The sequence below is a fragment of the Polychytrium aggregatum genome (assembly GCF_025602895.1).
Source record: "Polychytrium aggregatum strain JEL109 chromosome Unknown BJ171scaffold_18, whole genome shotgun sequence".
Lineage (NCBI taxonomy): Eukaryota > Fungi > Chytridiomycota > Chytridiomycetes > Polychytriales > Polychytrium > Polychytrium aggregatum.
In genome coordinates this window covers 282709-294252 of record NW_026516220.1, presented here as the reverse complement: position 1 = coordinate 294252, position 11544 = coordinate 282709, and the positions used below count along the sequence as shown (strand labels likewise).

The following is an 11544-nucleotide window of genomic DNA, read 5'->3' as shown; positions in this document are numbered from 1 at the left end:
GTGCTCCACCCCAGCATTGAAGCCGCCGGAGAGATAGCTGCACGATATGAAGCAGGTGGGTGGGAATCCCAGCAACAATGCCCGATGAGTTGACTGACTGGATCCGTATTTGCAGAGACAAGTCAGGCCGCATTTTGCAGTGGAGACACTGTCGAGTCTGGGTGGAGGACGGTACCTGTTGGCATAGATGTCGCCTCTGTTGTCCTTGGATGTCATGCCGCTGGCCGAGGCATCGACTGCGAGCCGTTTTAGACGAGGGAGGATCGGTTGGTACCATGCCACTGCGATTTGCCCCTCGCTGCACTCTCCCGGTTGACAAGGGCGTTCTTCCATGCTATCTCTGCCTCTCGCCTTGCCAAGCTCGCAACGGCACCGACAGAGACCTGCAGATCTGGATTGGCATACGGTGCAAAGTCCATTTGGATTCTGGACGATTTCGCCGCAGCGGGTGCAGAACGGCATAGCTGCTGCGTTGTTAACGGAGGAGGAGGGGCGAGTTGTAGCTGCTGGGATAGTCGCTGGCTGGCGAGTTGCGCTTGCTGATTCGGTCAAGACAAGAATTTGGACTTGCCAGATGGAAAAGCATCACTTGCCAGCCGATCGAGCTGGGCTTGCAAGTGTGGCAGGGAAATTGCTTGACCCAACAGCCCCGCCGCCATCGCACACATTGCAGGTATTGCGGAAGTAGAGACGACCCTATCGTCCAGCAGAGATTGGGATCAGCCACAGGTTTGTTTCGTCGGAGGCAAGTCTGTAGAATTCCAAAGACCATCTCTGTTCGTTGCAAACACTAGTGACTGCTGCTCTGCCCGAGAGGAGAAGAAGGAGGAATGGGACAACCGCAGACCCCACTCTGGAGGGGAGAAGGAATGGGATAACCGCAGATCCGACCCTGGAGAATCGACCCCCGATCATCAGGACTTGGACTTTGCTGCTGTATGTCCCTGTCGCTTGCCCGTAGCAGACGAACGCAACCTCTGTGCGCCCCGGTATTGCTTCCTCCCTCTCTCCTCGAGCAGCGATGGAATGGAATGGAATGGAATGTTTTGGTCCCTCTAGACGAGAAGCCCGCATGGGTTGGAGTCTCTGCCAATACGGGGACTCCCTCCGGCTCCGTTGACAAGGTCCATTTCTTTGGTTCGCTGTTGCGCCGTCTCCTGGCCCTGCCCGCCCGGCAAAGACGAGGCGATTCCGCAACTCCCCCGAACACCGAGGAAGCGAGGCAAGCATCTCGGACAGGCAAGGATCGTGCAGGAGACAGGGCGCTTGCGAGCCCAAGCGGAGGAAGCAGCGAGCGGCAGCCAGAAAACCCACTCTGCATCCTGGCGACGCACGTGGCTGGTGTGGCTTGTGTGGCTTGTTGTGATCTGGCCGCAGCAATCAGAAACCACCGAAATCCCACCACGCACCCAGCCTGGCCGTGCTTCCCACGCCTCGCCCGGCACGAGATGGGTTCCAGGGATTTCCGTTTGTTAGCAGAATGGTCTGTACACATCTGTCAAGGACGATGGAGGGAGGGGGGGAGGCGGGGAACGATAGAAACATAGAGGGCAAGAGTAACATAGAACACAGCGCCCCGGGCTCATACAACGAATTACCGGGGAGCTGCGCAAGGCAAGAGAGAAGAGCAAGAGAGCAAGACAGGTAGATCGAGATAGAGAAAGCAAAGCAAGATGTGGCGGGGTGACGAAAGAGAAAGCAGGAGAAAGCAGGAGAGTAGAGGGGAAGATAGGACAACAAACATCGCGCAGCAGCCATCATTACGAAAGTCGGGTCGCTTCCCATCGCGGCGCAGCCGGACGAGAAGCCACGCACAATTTAGATGCAGAGAAAAGCTGGCTGGGGAGTTCGTGAGGGCTTGTTGCAGGCGTGTGTTGTGTTGTTGAGCAATCCAAAGTCTCACGTCGTTGAAGATGCCAGGGAGGAGGCAGGGGGAAAGGGATTGAGGCTGAGGCCGAGGCTGAAGCCGGAGCTGGGGGGTGGGAGTGGTGTGTCCTGTCTGATTTTTGAATTGAGCCCGGGGGTGCTGCAGGAGTGAGGGTATTGGAGGGATGCATGTGTTCCATCATCGCTGCGCGCCGACTGGTCTACTTGGGCACGTAGCGGGTGTACAGCGACGACCCACGCTGCTTGATCTGCTTGGTTTGAGGAGCGCCTTCGGATGGACCGCCAGCGGTGTTGGGCTCGACGCAAGCCAGAGGGAAGCAGCCCTCGCTCTTTGTTCGGGTGTTGTAGCCAAAGGCCCAGCCATCGTCATAGGTTTCCTTGATCACAATGACATCGCCAGATTCTGCAGCGCCAACGAAAAAGCCACGCAGAAAGTGTCAGAGAATGAGGGGGGGTCGGCCATGAGCTGGCTCGTTGGACAGGCGCATCGAGTCCCCACGGCGCACGTGCGACGCAATCCAATGCACTCAAGCACAATTAGCTATCCGTACCAATGGCAATCTCGTCCGACAGGTTGGGGATGTAGTTGTAGACGGCGGCGTTGGTCTGGCCCGAGTAGCTGGCGCCGCCGTACGTCGTGGCAGCGCCGTAGGTGGTAGCCGGGCCGCCGTAGAAGGTTTGGGTGGCACCGTAGCCGTCAGAGTTGTCGGGGTTGTGGGGGTACTGCTCCTCGACCTGGCGGGCCTTTCTCCTACGGACGAGCACAAAGCCCAAGACGAGGGCGACAAGCAGGACCAGTCCACCAGCGGCTCCACCGGCAATCAGCGGGATGTTGGGCCCATTGTTGCTCGAGTCAGGGGTCTGGGTGGTCACAGGGACCGGGGCGGAGCGGGTGGTGGGAGCGTCGGGGCTGATCCGAGGAACGATGGAGATGGATGAGGTCGTCGAGGGCAGAGCAGAGGTGGCGGAGGTGGCATTGGCGGCGTCGGTGGTGCAGCACGAGTCGGTGCTATTGGAGGCACAATAGGCATGGAAAGCGTCGGAGGTGTGGAAGCCTGGGAAGATGGAAAGAATGGGGAGGCTGTTAGGACCAGCGACAGACAACACATGTCGCCATGTGCGTGAACGGTTCTATTGCATGTCGCCGGTGCATAGGTGCCACTTGGACATAGACGAGAGCGCAACGCTTACCGCATCCGGCACCGAGAGCACGCTCCAGCGCCATGGTCGAGACACAGTTGGCCGAGTCGGTGGCAGGCAGGTCAGACTGCAGATGGGTCAGGGTGCCCCAGTCCTGGTTTCGCAGATCGACGCCGTTGTTGGGGTCGCATGTATTGTACTGGACCGCGAGTGTGCTCATGTATGCCTGCAGGGCCGAGGAGCACAGCTGGCGGGTGCCAGCAGACTTCTGGGCGTTCTCGGGGCAGTTGACACCGCTGTTGGGGTCAGAGTTGGTGTACACATCGGCGTAGATACCGCAGACGACGGCCAGTCTGTAGCGGACGGTGGTCTCGTTGAAGTTGGGGCACGAAAGCTGGGACTGGACGGAGCCCTGCCAGGAACCGCCGATGAGCTGGGCGATGTTGTTGTCAACATCCTGCGTCGAGTTGGCACGGACAAAGTTGCCTGTCGATGAGAGGGAAGCGACGGACGATCAGCGAGAGGACATATTGAGGGGAGGTGTGTGACGGAGGGACTGGAGGGGCTGGAGGGGACTGAGGGGCTGGTGGATGCAGGACGTTTGCCGACATGGGGGCATGCCGCTGCCTGCCGCTGCCTGCCACCATCTGCGGCCTTGGGCCGATCCAGAGCCGGCTGATCCCATCCCATTCCACTCCATCCTCCTTACCGGCAAACTCGGGGCAGTAGTAGGTGTTCTGCAGGTCCACGCAGCCAGACATTTGCACGGATGGGGCGGGTGAGGGCGCTGCGTTGCGTTGCAGATGGACGGCGAAGAGGGAGCAGGAGGAGCCGGGCTTGGAGAGGGTTAGGGCCGGGTGGGGTGCGCAGATATAGCCTGGAGCCACTTTGGGAGGAGACAGGAGAGGGACGACAGCAATGTGGGGCGGGCAACGCCGGGTGGTGACGGGCCTGAGGGCGGCAGCCGATTGGATCGACAGACAAGGCTGTGTCCCGATGCAACGAGCCGTGCGACCCCGGCGGCTCGAGTGTCGGTGTCGCAAATAGAACAGCGGGGCGGCCTTGCTGCAGAAGGCAGAGGCTGGTGCTGAGGAGGGCACAGGGAGCGCGTGGGAGGAGAGTGGGAGGAGAGCGGGAGGACAAGTGGGAGGACAAGCTCACGGTTGGAGATGAGACGGGCTGAGAGCGCAAAGAAGATGCAAGGGCAAGCCTGATGAAAGTGTAATTGATGAGAGTGCAACTGATGGCACTGTGGGAAAGGGCAAGTGTAGCTGCTGGAAGAGGAAAGACAGTCAAGGGAACAGCAGGACAACAGTCAAGGCAACGGCAAGGCAACAGCAAGGCAACAGCAAGGCAACGGGCAATGAGACCTCCTCGTGGCTTTCTTTCTGGTCGACAGCCTTGCTTTGTTGTGCTTTGTCTGGCCTTGTCCTGCCTGGTCCTGTTCGACCCTGCTCGGCCTTGCAAAGGGCAAACGGGAAAGAGTTGCGGCTGCTGTTTTTGGACGGCGATCCGTGGGAGTAGTCGCTGGTGATTGATGTTGGCGTTTGATGTTGGTGATGGTGTCGTTGATGGTCGTTGGAGTTGGTGTCGTTGACGGTCGTTGATGATGCCCGAGAGTTGATCGCCCATGTGGCTCCCGTGGTGCTCGCATTGCAGTTCTGGCGACACGCCTCGCTCGTCGGGGACAGCCGTGGCTCTCGCTCGCACCAGACACGGGCGCGGATGACGCCAGCCAGCCAGCCAGTGAGACAGGCGTTTGAGCCTCTGACACAAGTGTCGATCCTGGAATCGATATTCGTGTCTCTCAATACCATCAGCACCAACACCAATATCAGCACCATCACCAACACCAATATCAGCACCATCACTAACACCATCACTAGCACCATCACTAACACCAATTACAACATCAACATCAACATCATCGCCATCACCACAGCCCGACACAGCGCCGTTGCCGTCCCCGCCGCGTCGCAGCGCGCCTGTGTCCCCGTGTCGCGGCACACATTGGCCAGCCCCGATCGTCCATGAGCCCGTCTGTCTCCCACGTTGCTATATATTCCTTCGACGACGCAGCTTGGCCTCGTTCGCTCGTCGCTCGCCATCGCTCGCCATCGCTGTCCTCCAGACCACCACCCACCAGCATCGCTGCCGTCCAGACCACCACCAGCTCCGATCGACGAGTTGTCCAAGCTGACCTCCAGCCCCTCTGCTGCTCCCTCGTCCCAGCCACTTATACCCCCCGCACACGCCGTCATGGCCGATCACACCGTCGTCTCGGTCTCGGGCACCAGCCCGTCCACTGCTCTGCACATCGAGACGTCCACCGGCTTTGCTCTCCCCGAAAAATCCCTGCAGCGCCGGTCCACCGTCACCACCCTCCCCGACTCGGCCATCTCCGACATTGGCTCCATCGCTCCCTCAGTCTCCGAACTCAGCGATCCCGACCAGCGCTCCGTGCTTGTCCGTGCCGATCCCGTCGACGCTCTGCGTCTCGAGTGGGCCCGACTTTCGCAGCTGCACCCTCTGCCAAAGGCCCACCTCCGAGCCAACTTCCGGTCCTTCCGGTGGACGTTTGACTACAAGTCTTTCGATCGCACCAACAAAGTCTCCTCGCCCATCTTCCATGCCTTCCACCAAGCCTGGAGAGCCCATCTGTCTCCCAATCCCGCCAACCCCTGGCTCGAGCCCCAGGTCTCGATCGAGTGTCTATACCCCATCAATTCGTGCTCATCCACACTCGACCATGCCCTGGCCTTTGCCCTGGCCGTCTTTGGGCCCGACGAATCTTGCACATTCCGAATCCAGCCAAGGTAAATGCAAAGCGGCCTCCATTCATCCATCACCGTGCCGCATTGCCACTGCTTCCGCCACCGCACGCACCATACCCATCACTCCAACCATCGACCGTCGCGCACGGCACTAACCCATCTGCTCTTTCCCATACCATATCCCGGCGGCCTGTTTCTGCTTCAGACCCCGCGACCAGTTTTTCCTCTCCGAACTGAGCGAATGGAGCGATCTTAGCCACATCAAATTGTGTGGCGATCTGACTGCTCAAGCTTCGCAAGAAATCTCGCCCAAAGCCACAATCCTGATCCAACTCTGTCTCCAACCTGTCACCCCAGCTTGGTCCAGCCCAAGCTATATTCCCACGCTGTCGCCCCCACAATCGCCTTCCGGAGTCGCCCAGGCCAGCGCCAACTCCAACGCCAATGTCGGCGCTGAAAAGCACCATCCTTTTGCCAACGGAGAGTTCCGGCTGTATCGTCTCCCCGAGTATCTGCACACCTCCCTATCATCTTGTTTTGCCGCTCTAGGCTCGTCCGTCTCAACACACACCCCTCGCTACGGCTCGGCGCCTTCTGCAGGCGGCTCAGTTGTCGTTCCTGCATGCTTCAGCGACGACGACATGCTGGCTTTCTTCTACTTTGTGTCTGCCGCCGAGTCCGACGTCCTCAACGAGCTCGAACACATGCACGCCTATCTCGGCCACTCCGACACATCGCTTCCACTTCGCCTGATCCGCATCGCAGACTATTTCGGCTGCGAGTTCCTGGTCACAGCCATGGCTGCCAGTCTTTGTGCATATTGCCCCGACTACGACGGAGATGGCCTGCGGGTTGCTCTCCAAGTCGCTCAAACTGCCGCCGACCTCGATCGCAGCGATCTGTTGCATCTCAGCCTGCGCCGTCTCCAGGGCTTGCTCGAGTGCGGCCCGGACCCAGCCAAGCTCTTCGCGGCCCTACAGAGCTACAAAGATTGCACACCCGCGCTTCTCCATCGAATCGAGCTTGAGCTCGGTCTGTCGACCCGAGAATCAGATGAAGCCGTAACTGAGGTGCCCCAGTTATCGCTACCCCCGATCTCAACCGCGCTTGCAGCCACCAGGGCAAGGCCATCCAAGCCAAAGTCGGCTCGCGTGGCCTCGGACGTCTGGACGCCCTGCAACAACGACTGCGACGATGCCGTTGTCAACCTGATCGAGGCTGTCTTTGACCTGGATGCCAAGGTCCCCGATAGCCTCGGCGACACTGCCGTCCACCGCTCCAAGCTGTACCTATTCGCTCGACAGCCGAGACAGTGTCGACGTCCACGGCCGCGATGCTGGATCTGCCAGATTGCATGAATCTCGACCCTCCCACCCCGGCTGCTGGCCTGCCCAGCCTCTGGACTGGTCGCGGGCCGCTCGCATTGCGCCGACGCACCAGCCCAATGCCGCCGACCACGAGCTGTATGACTTTTTGCACATGGGGTTCAGCGACGAACTCATGCATATGGCCTTCCACTCCTTTGGTGAGGGATGTCTGCCCGACCTGCCCCCGGACGAGTTAGATGCCTACATCAAGTCGCGGCCGGTGCCTGTGCCCGAAGTTCCTGAGGACGAGTTCGAGCACTTGGATCTCAGCACCCTGGACTGGTGCGATCTCCGAGACCTCGGCGTCGAGCTGTCCTGCCCGCTGATGATCTAGCAAGCCCGGTAGCTCGCTCGTGTCCCAACAGCTCCAATAGTGCCCGATTTGTCCCGGCGTCGTCTGCTTCGAACGCGATCATCCGCTCCAAATCCAAATCCAAATCCCGCAGCTCTCACAGAGGGCTTGCTCTTCGCCCACTCTGTCCTGTAGATACACTCTGCTCTGCCGCCCCTGCCACCGGTGCCCGATAGACGACTTGTTGTTATCCGCAGCCTTAGCAACGTGGTCATCTGTGTTTCTTCCTCCTTTCTTTTTGGTCTCTGTTCTGTCCTCGGTGTTCTTTCCATCTCCTTTCTCTCCGTCGGTCAGTCTCTGTCTGTTGAAAATAGAGTTTGTGAAACAAGTCACTCCAGGCGTTCGGTCGGTATCTGTCCCCTCTTTCTGGTTCCTGGATACACATTCTCAGTTGGCTCGTTTGCATCGGGATCGTATATTGTGCATATCCCCCCGTGGAACATGAGAGGGCGTCGCATTTGTTGCTCAACGGACTACAAGCCAACGACTATTAGCGCCATGTTGCGAGGACTGGCTGACAACATCTGCGATCGGTACCAGCGCAACATGTGGGACCAAGCTCGCGATCACTGCCATCGCTGCTGCCGCTGCAGCAATCATGTCCCACACTTGCTGCCAACGCCGCTCGGCGCTCGTTGGCTTGCTCCACCAAGTACATCCACCGATCAACCAAGATCAGGCTCTCGATCGCATCGGCCATCAGCGCACGCAGCGTCCACACCACGGCAATCTGCTTCTCCGCTGCAGCATGGCGCTCAAAGTACTCTGTCGTGACGGCCGGATCACGCAGCGGACTGTCCGGAGCAACTCCGAGTCGATCCAAGGCGGCGCTGATGTACTGGAGCGGCGACTCGAAGGCCGCCGACGGTAACCGGCGAACGGCATAGTCGCTCATCCGCTGGAGAACGTCGTCGCTGCTGATGTCTTGGGGTCGGGCATCGCTTCCAGTGCTTTCCTCGGGCTGTCTTGCGGCTGGCAGTTGTTCGCGGTGGTCGTTCAGGATGGCTTGAAGGACGGCTCGGTAAAACAGCCGCCGAAAGCTCTGCCGAGTTTGCTTGGGGTTGGGTGCCCATCGTCGCGCGGCTTGGCTGGAGCCCGGTGGTCGAGTGGTCGAGTGGTCGAGTGGTCGAGTGGTCGAGTGGTCGAGTGGTCGAGTGGTCGAGTGGTCGAGTGGTCGAGTGGTCGAGTGGTCGAGTGGTCGAGTGGTCGAGTGGTCGAGTGGTCGAGTGGTCGAGTGGTCGAGTGGTCGAGTGGTCGAGTGGTCGAGTGGTCAGTGATTCAAGCATCCGAGCACTCAAACGCAACAGTCAAACAATCGGCACAAAGCATTGGTATGCAAACACACACCACCCCAGCATTTGTGACCTACCAGGCAACCATCCGTGCTTCCAGCCCCAGCTTCAGCCCTTGGTCCTTGAGAACCTTACTCATCGGGAACCCACAGGCCACTTGCTCCAGGCCGTCATCAGTCTGGTGTCGCGCATGGAACTCGGTTGCCGAGTTGGCAACATCCCTTTCGGTCAGGACGTGGTAGCAGCACCCGACATTGACCACGACTCGGGCCTGAGGAATGCCGCTGCGATCGGATGTGCCTGGGACAATCGACTTGAGCATCGTGGGGGCCAAATCACCGCAGGTGTCTGGGCGTCGGTGGCTTTAGATTCATTGCCAACACTCTGATGCTGCATGCAGAGAATACCCACCGCAGCGATGGTCAGCGCAGGGCACTGTATGGGCCGCTGTACCTCCGCACTTACGCAGTCCGCAGATCAGCCAGCGGCTCTCGGCGCTGGGCGATTCCTGTCCAGCCGCACCAGATGTACTTTCGCTGTCTTGGATCAGTTGACGGATTTGCCGAACGATCTGGGGCTCGTCGTCGCTTGGCTGTCCCGCGACTTTGTCAAACTTGAGAACCATCTCCACGAACCTGAGCCGGCCACCTTGGCGCATCTTGTGATGCTCAAGCAGCCGCTCAATGTGTGCTGAGCGGGACTGCCCGCCATGCAACTGGAGTCCTGAGCCGTCCAGACACACAACGTCGAGCCCGTACTGATATGCCAATGCCGACGACAAGTAGCCCTGACCGGCTCCGATATCGAGGACGTGGGTGCAGCCGCTCGTGTTGGCGATGTGAGCGATGATGGCGGCCAGGGAAGTGACCTCCTCGAGCTTCTTGCGGTTCATGCCGTTGGTGATCTGCCCCAGGGTCGACACCATTCGGTGAGGCTTCTCGGCAGCGAGCACGTTCCCCCGGCTTGGTTCGATAGAGGCCGAGCCCCCTCGATGCTCCTGCCCACCACCCATGCTTGCTTCGCATGAGATTGCCACTAGCAAGCCATGCCCCCACTTCATGAGCCATATCCATTGGTGCATCGCTCCATTCCATGCTCGCTCCACTCGGCACCGAGCCCCAGACGAGACTCGGCCAAGACGTTTGAAACCCGAGCACCCGATGGCTGCGCCAGGTGGCTCTTGGATGAACCTACTGCCGGAATCAGATCATGGACTGGAGTGCCGGGAGCTGTGGGTTAGAAATGCTGTCGTGAAGCGATTCGCCACGAAGGAGAGGAGGGATCACTCCCCCCCGCCACAGCGCTGTCACCCATCCCAAGTCTCCTTCCGAGTCCTTGGCTGCCAAGAAAAAAAAGGCAACACACAGAAAGGAATGTCAAGCAGCGAATGTCAAGCAGCGAATGCCAAGCAGCGAATGCCAAGCAGCGAATGCGAACCGGAATCGAGCGGAATCGAGCGGCCAAAGAAGCGGTTGACAAATCCAGTGCCCTGCCAAACAGCGGCCCAGAGAGATTCCAACAAATACCGACATTCCACATCGCCAAAGAGCGGGCATGCGGCAGGATCTCGCGGCAGTCCGATACTGTGCGCCTGCCGGATGAATGTCTTGAGCGAGGCCGGCCATTGATCCTGCCGAATGAGTGCGTCCAGAGACTGCTCAGCTTTGCTTGCCGATCCCTGCCCTTTGCCCATACCCATGCCCGGCCGTCGTCTCGCCGCGGCGTGCTCCAAACCTCGACTCGCAGCCGGCTGATCCGTCCGCTGGCAGACCACATGGCCCCGGAGAGCCGTCCCGTGCATTCCAGCGTCGTCCAGCCGTCGTCCGCGTGGGAGGAAGGCGAACGGGCTTGTTGACTCTGTATGCGAGGGTGGAGGATTTGCAAGCCGCGGCCTCACCTGGATCTGTCCGGACGAGGCGACGGCCTCGAGGCTCTCCCAGCTCTCGTCTGCAAGCACAGCCCATTCGCGCGGAAAGGCCGAGCGGCGCCAGTAGTCCTGGGTAATGAAATGCAGACCGTAGAAGCTGGTCAGGTATGAATGCTGGGCGATGAACTCGGCGAGGGTGGCGAGATACTCGGCGGGGGAGCGCTGGCCGTCGGGCAGCTGGATAAAGTCGCCGGCGAGGAAGGCCGCCATCGCCGCGGAATGGCCGGGTGCAGGAGCAGACAGCGGACGGCAGCGTCGATGGCAGCGTCGATCACGGCGCTGGTGCGGATCGCAGCGTCCCAAGAGGAATGCGCCTGGCCAATCCCTTCTGCACGGCGATACAGCGAGCAGCCAGGCCCCGTGGGACAGGCCCAGCATGGCGACTCGCCACCGGCGCTTGCAAGCCGACGACCAGCCCGCAACGTGCTCGCAGACTATTTCAGGCTGCGGGCCCCAGGTGGCGGTCCAGTCGTCGGCTTTCGCTTCTGATCTTGCCGGGCTGCCTTTCATGCCGTCGCATGCCAGTCCCACCCAGCTCAACGCCAGCTGCCGCTTCGTCGACATCGAGTATAGCGACCATGTCTATGTCCTGTCGGTCTCGCTGCCGCCCTCCGTGGTGGACTTTAAGCGCAAGGTACGGCCGCCTGCTGCTCCGAGGGAAAGACCTGGCCCGCAAGCGCTGCTCTGTCTGCCGCTACTGCTTGTCGCCTCTGCCGGCTGCCTCTGGGTGCTGCTGGACACTATTGGGTGCTGCCGGGTGCTGCCGGGTGTTACTGGGTGCTGGGTGCTGCTGGAAGTGTGTCGG

The 11544-nt window shown here is 60.1% G+C and overlaps 3 protein-coding genes across 3 annotated transcripts; 1 reads left to right on the top strand and 2 right to left on the bottom strand.

Moving 5' to 3' along the window:
• Positions 1–1936: 1936 nt before the first annotated feature.
• BJ171DRAFT_98478 (uncharacterized protein) lies at positions 1937–3854 on the bottom strand. Its single transcript, XM_053116022.1, has 4 exons — positions 3737–3854; positions 3079–3513; positions 2439–2942; positions 1937–2290 (listed from the first exon to the last, which is right to left on the bottom strand). Exons 1-4 carry the CDS (start codon positions 3786–3788, stop codon positions 2088–2090), a joined length of 1194 nt encoding a protein of 397 aa, XP_052966680.1. The 5' UTR covers positions 3789–3854; the 3' UTR covers positions 1937–2087.
• Positions 3855–5123: 1269 nt separating this feature from the next.
• Positions 5124–7852, top strand: BJ171DRAFT_504782 (uncharacterized protein). The gene is made up of 3 exons (XM_053110970.1): positions 5124–5843; positions 6007–7069; positions 7197–7852. Exons 1-3 carry the CDS (start codon positions 5287–5289, stop codon positions 7500–7502), a joined length of 1926 nt encoding a protein of 641 aa, XP_052966679.1. The 5' UTR covers positions 5124–5286; the 3' UTR covers positions 7503–7852.
• A 64-nt stretch (positions 7853–7916) lies between these two features.
• Positions 7917–11063, bottom strand: BJ171DRAFT_504771 (methyltransferase domain-containing protein). The gene is made up of 6 exons (XM_053110969.1): positions 10710–11063; positions 10311–10442; positions 9278–9716; positions 8890–9160; positions 8076–8608; positions 7917–8034 (listed from the first exon to the last, which is right to left on the bottom strand). Exons 1-6 carry the CDS (start codon positions 10947–10949, stop codon positions 7994–7996), a joined length of 1656 nt encoding a protein of 551 aa, XP_052966678.1. The 5' UTR covers positions 10950–11063; the 3' UTR covers positions 7917–7993.
• Between the last annotated feature and the right edge of the window lie 481 nt (positions 11064–11544).

Coding starts and splice junctions, on each gene's coding strand:
- BJ171DRAFT_98478 (XM_053116022.1), bottom strand. CDS start 3,788: ATGTCTGGCTGCGTGGACCTGCAGAACACCTACTACTGCCCCGAGTTT. Junction 3,514..3,736: donor CTACTGCCCCGAGTTTGCCG/GTAAGGAGGATG, acceptor TCTCATCGACAG/GCAACTTTGTCCGTGCCAAC. Junction 2,943..3,078: donor TGCTCTCGGTGCCGGATGCG/GTAAGCGTTGCG, acceptor CCATCTTCCCAG/GCTTCCACACCTCCGACGCT.
- BJ171DRAFT_504782 (XM_053110970.1), top strand. CDS start 5,287: ATGGCCGATCACACCGTCGTCTCGGTCTCGGGCACCAGCCCGTCCACT. Junction 5,844..6,006: donor ACATTCCGAATCCAGCCAAG/GTAAATGCAAAG, acceptor TTTCTGCTTCAG/ACCCCGCGACCAGTTTTTCC. Junction 7,070..7,196: donor ATAGCCTCGGCGACACTGCC/GTCCACCGCTCC, acceptor TGGCCTGCCCAG/CCTCTGGACTGGTCGCGGGC.
- BJ171DRAFT_504771 (XM_053110969.1), bottom strand. CDS start 10,949: ATGGCGGCCTTCCTCGCCGGCGACTTTATCCAGCTGCCCGACGGCCAG. Junction 10,443..10,709: donor CCTCGTCCGGACAGATCCAG/GTGAGGCCGCGG, acceptor CTCATTCGGCAG/GATCAATGGCCGGCCTCGCT. Junction 9,717..10,310: donor TGGAATCTCTCTGGGCCGCT/GTTTGGCAGGGC, acceptor ACCCTGGGGCAG/ATCACCAACGGCATGAACCG.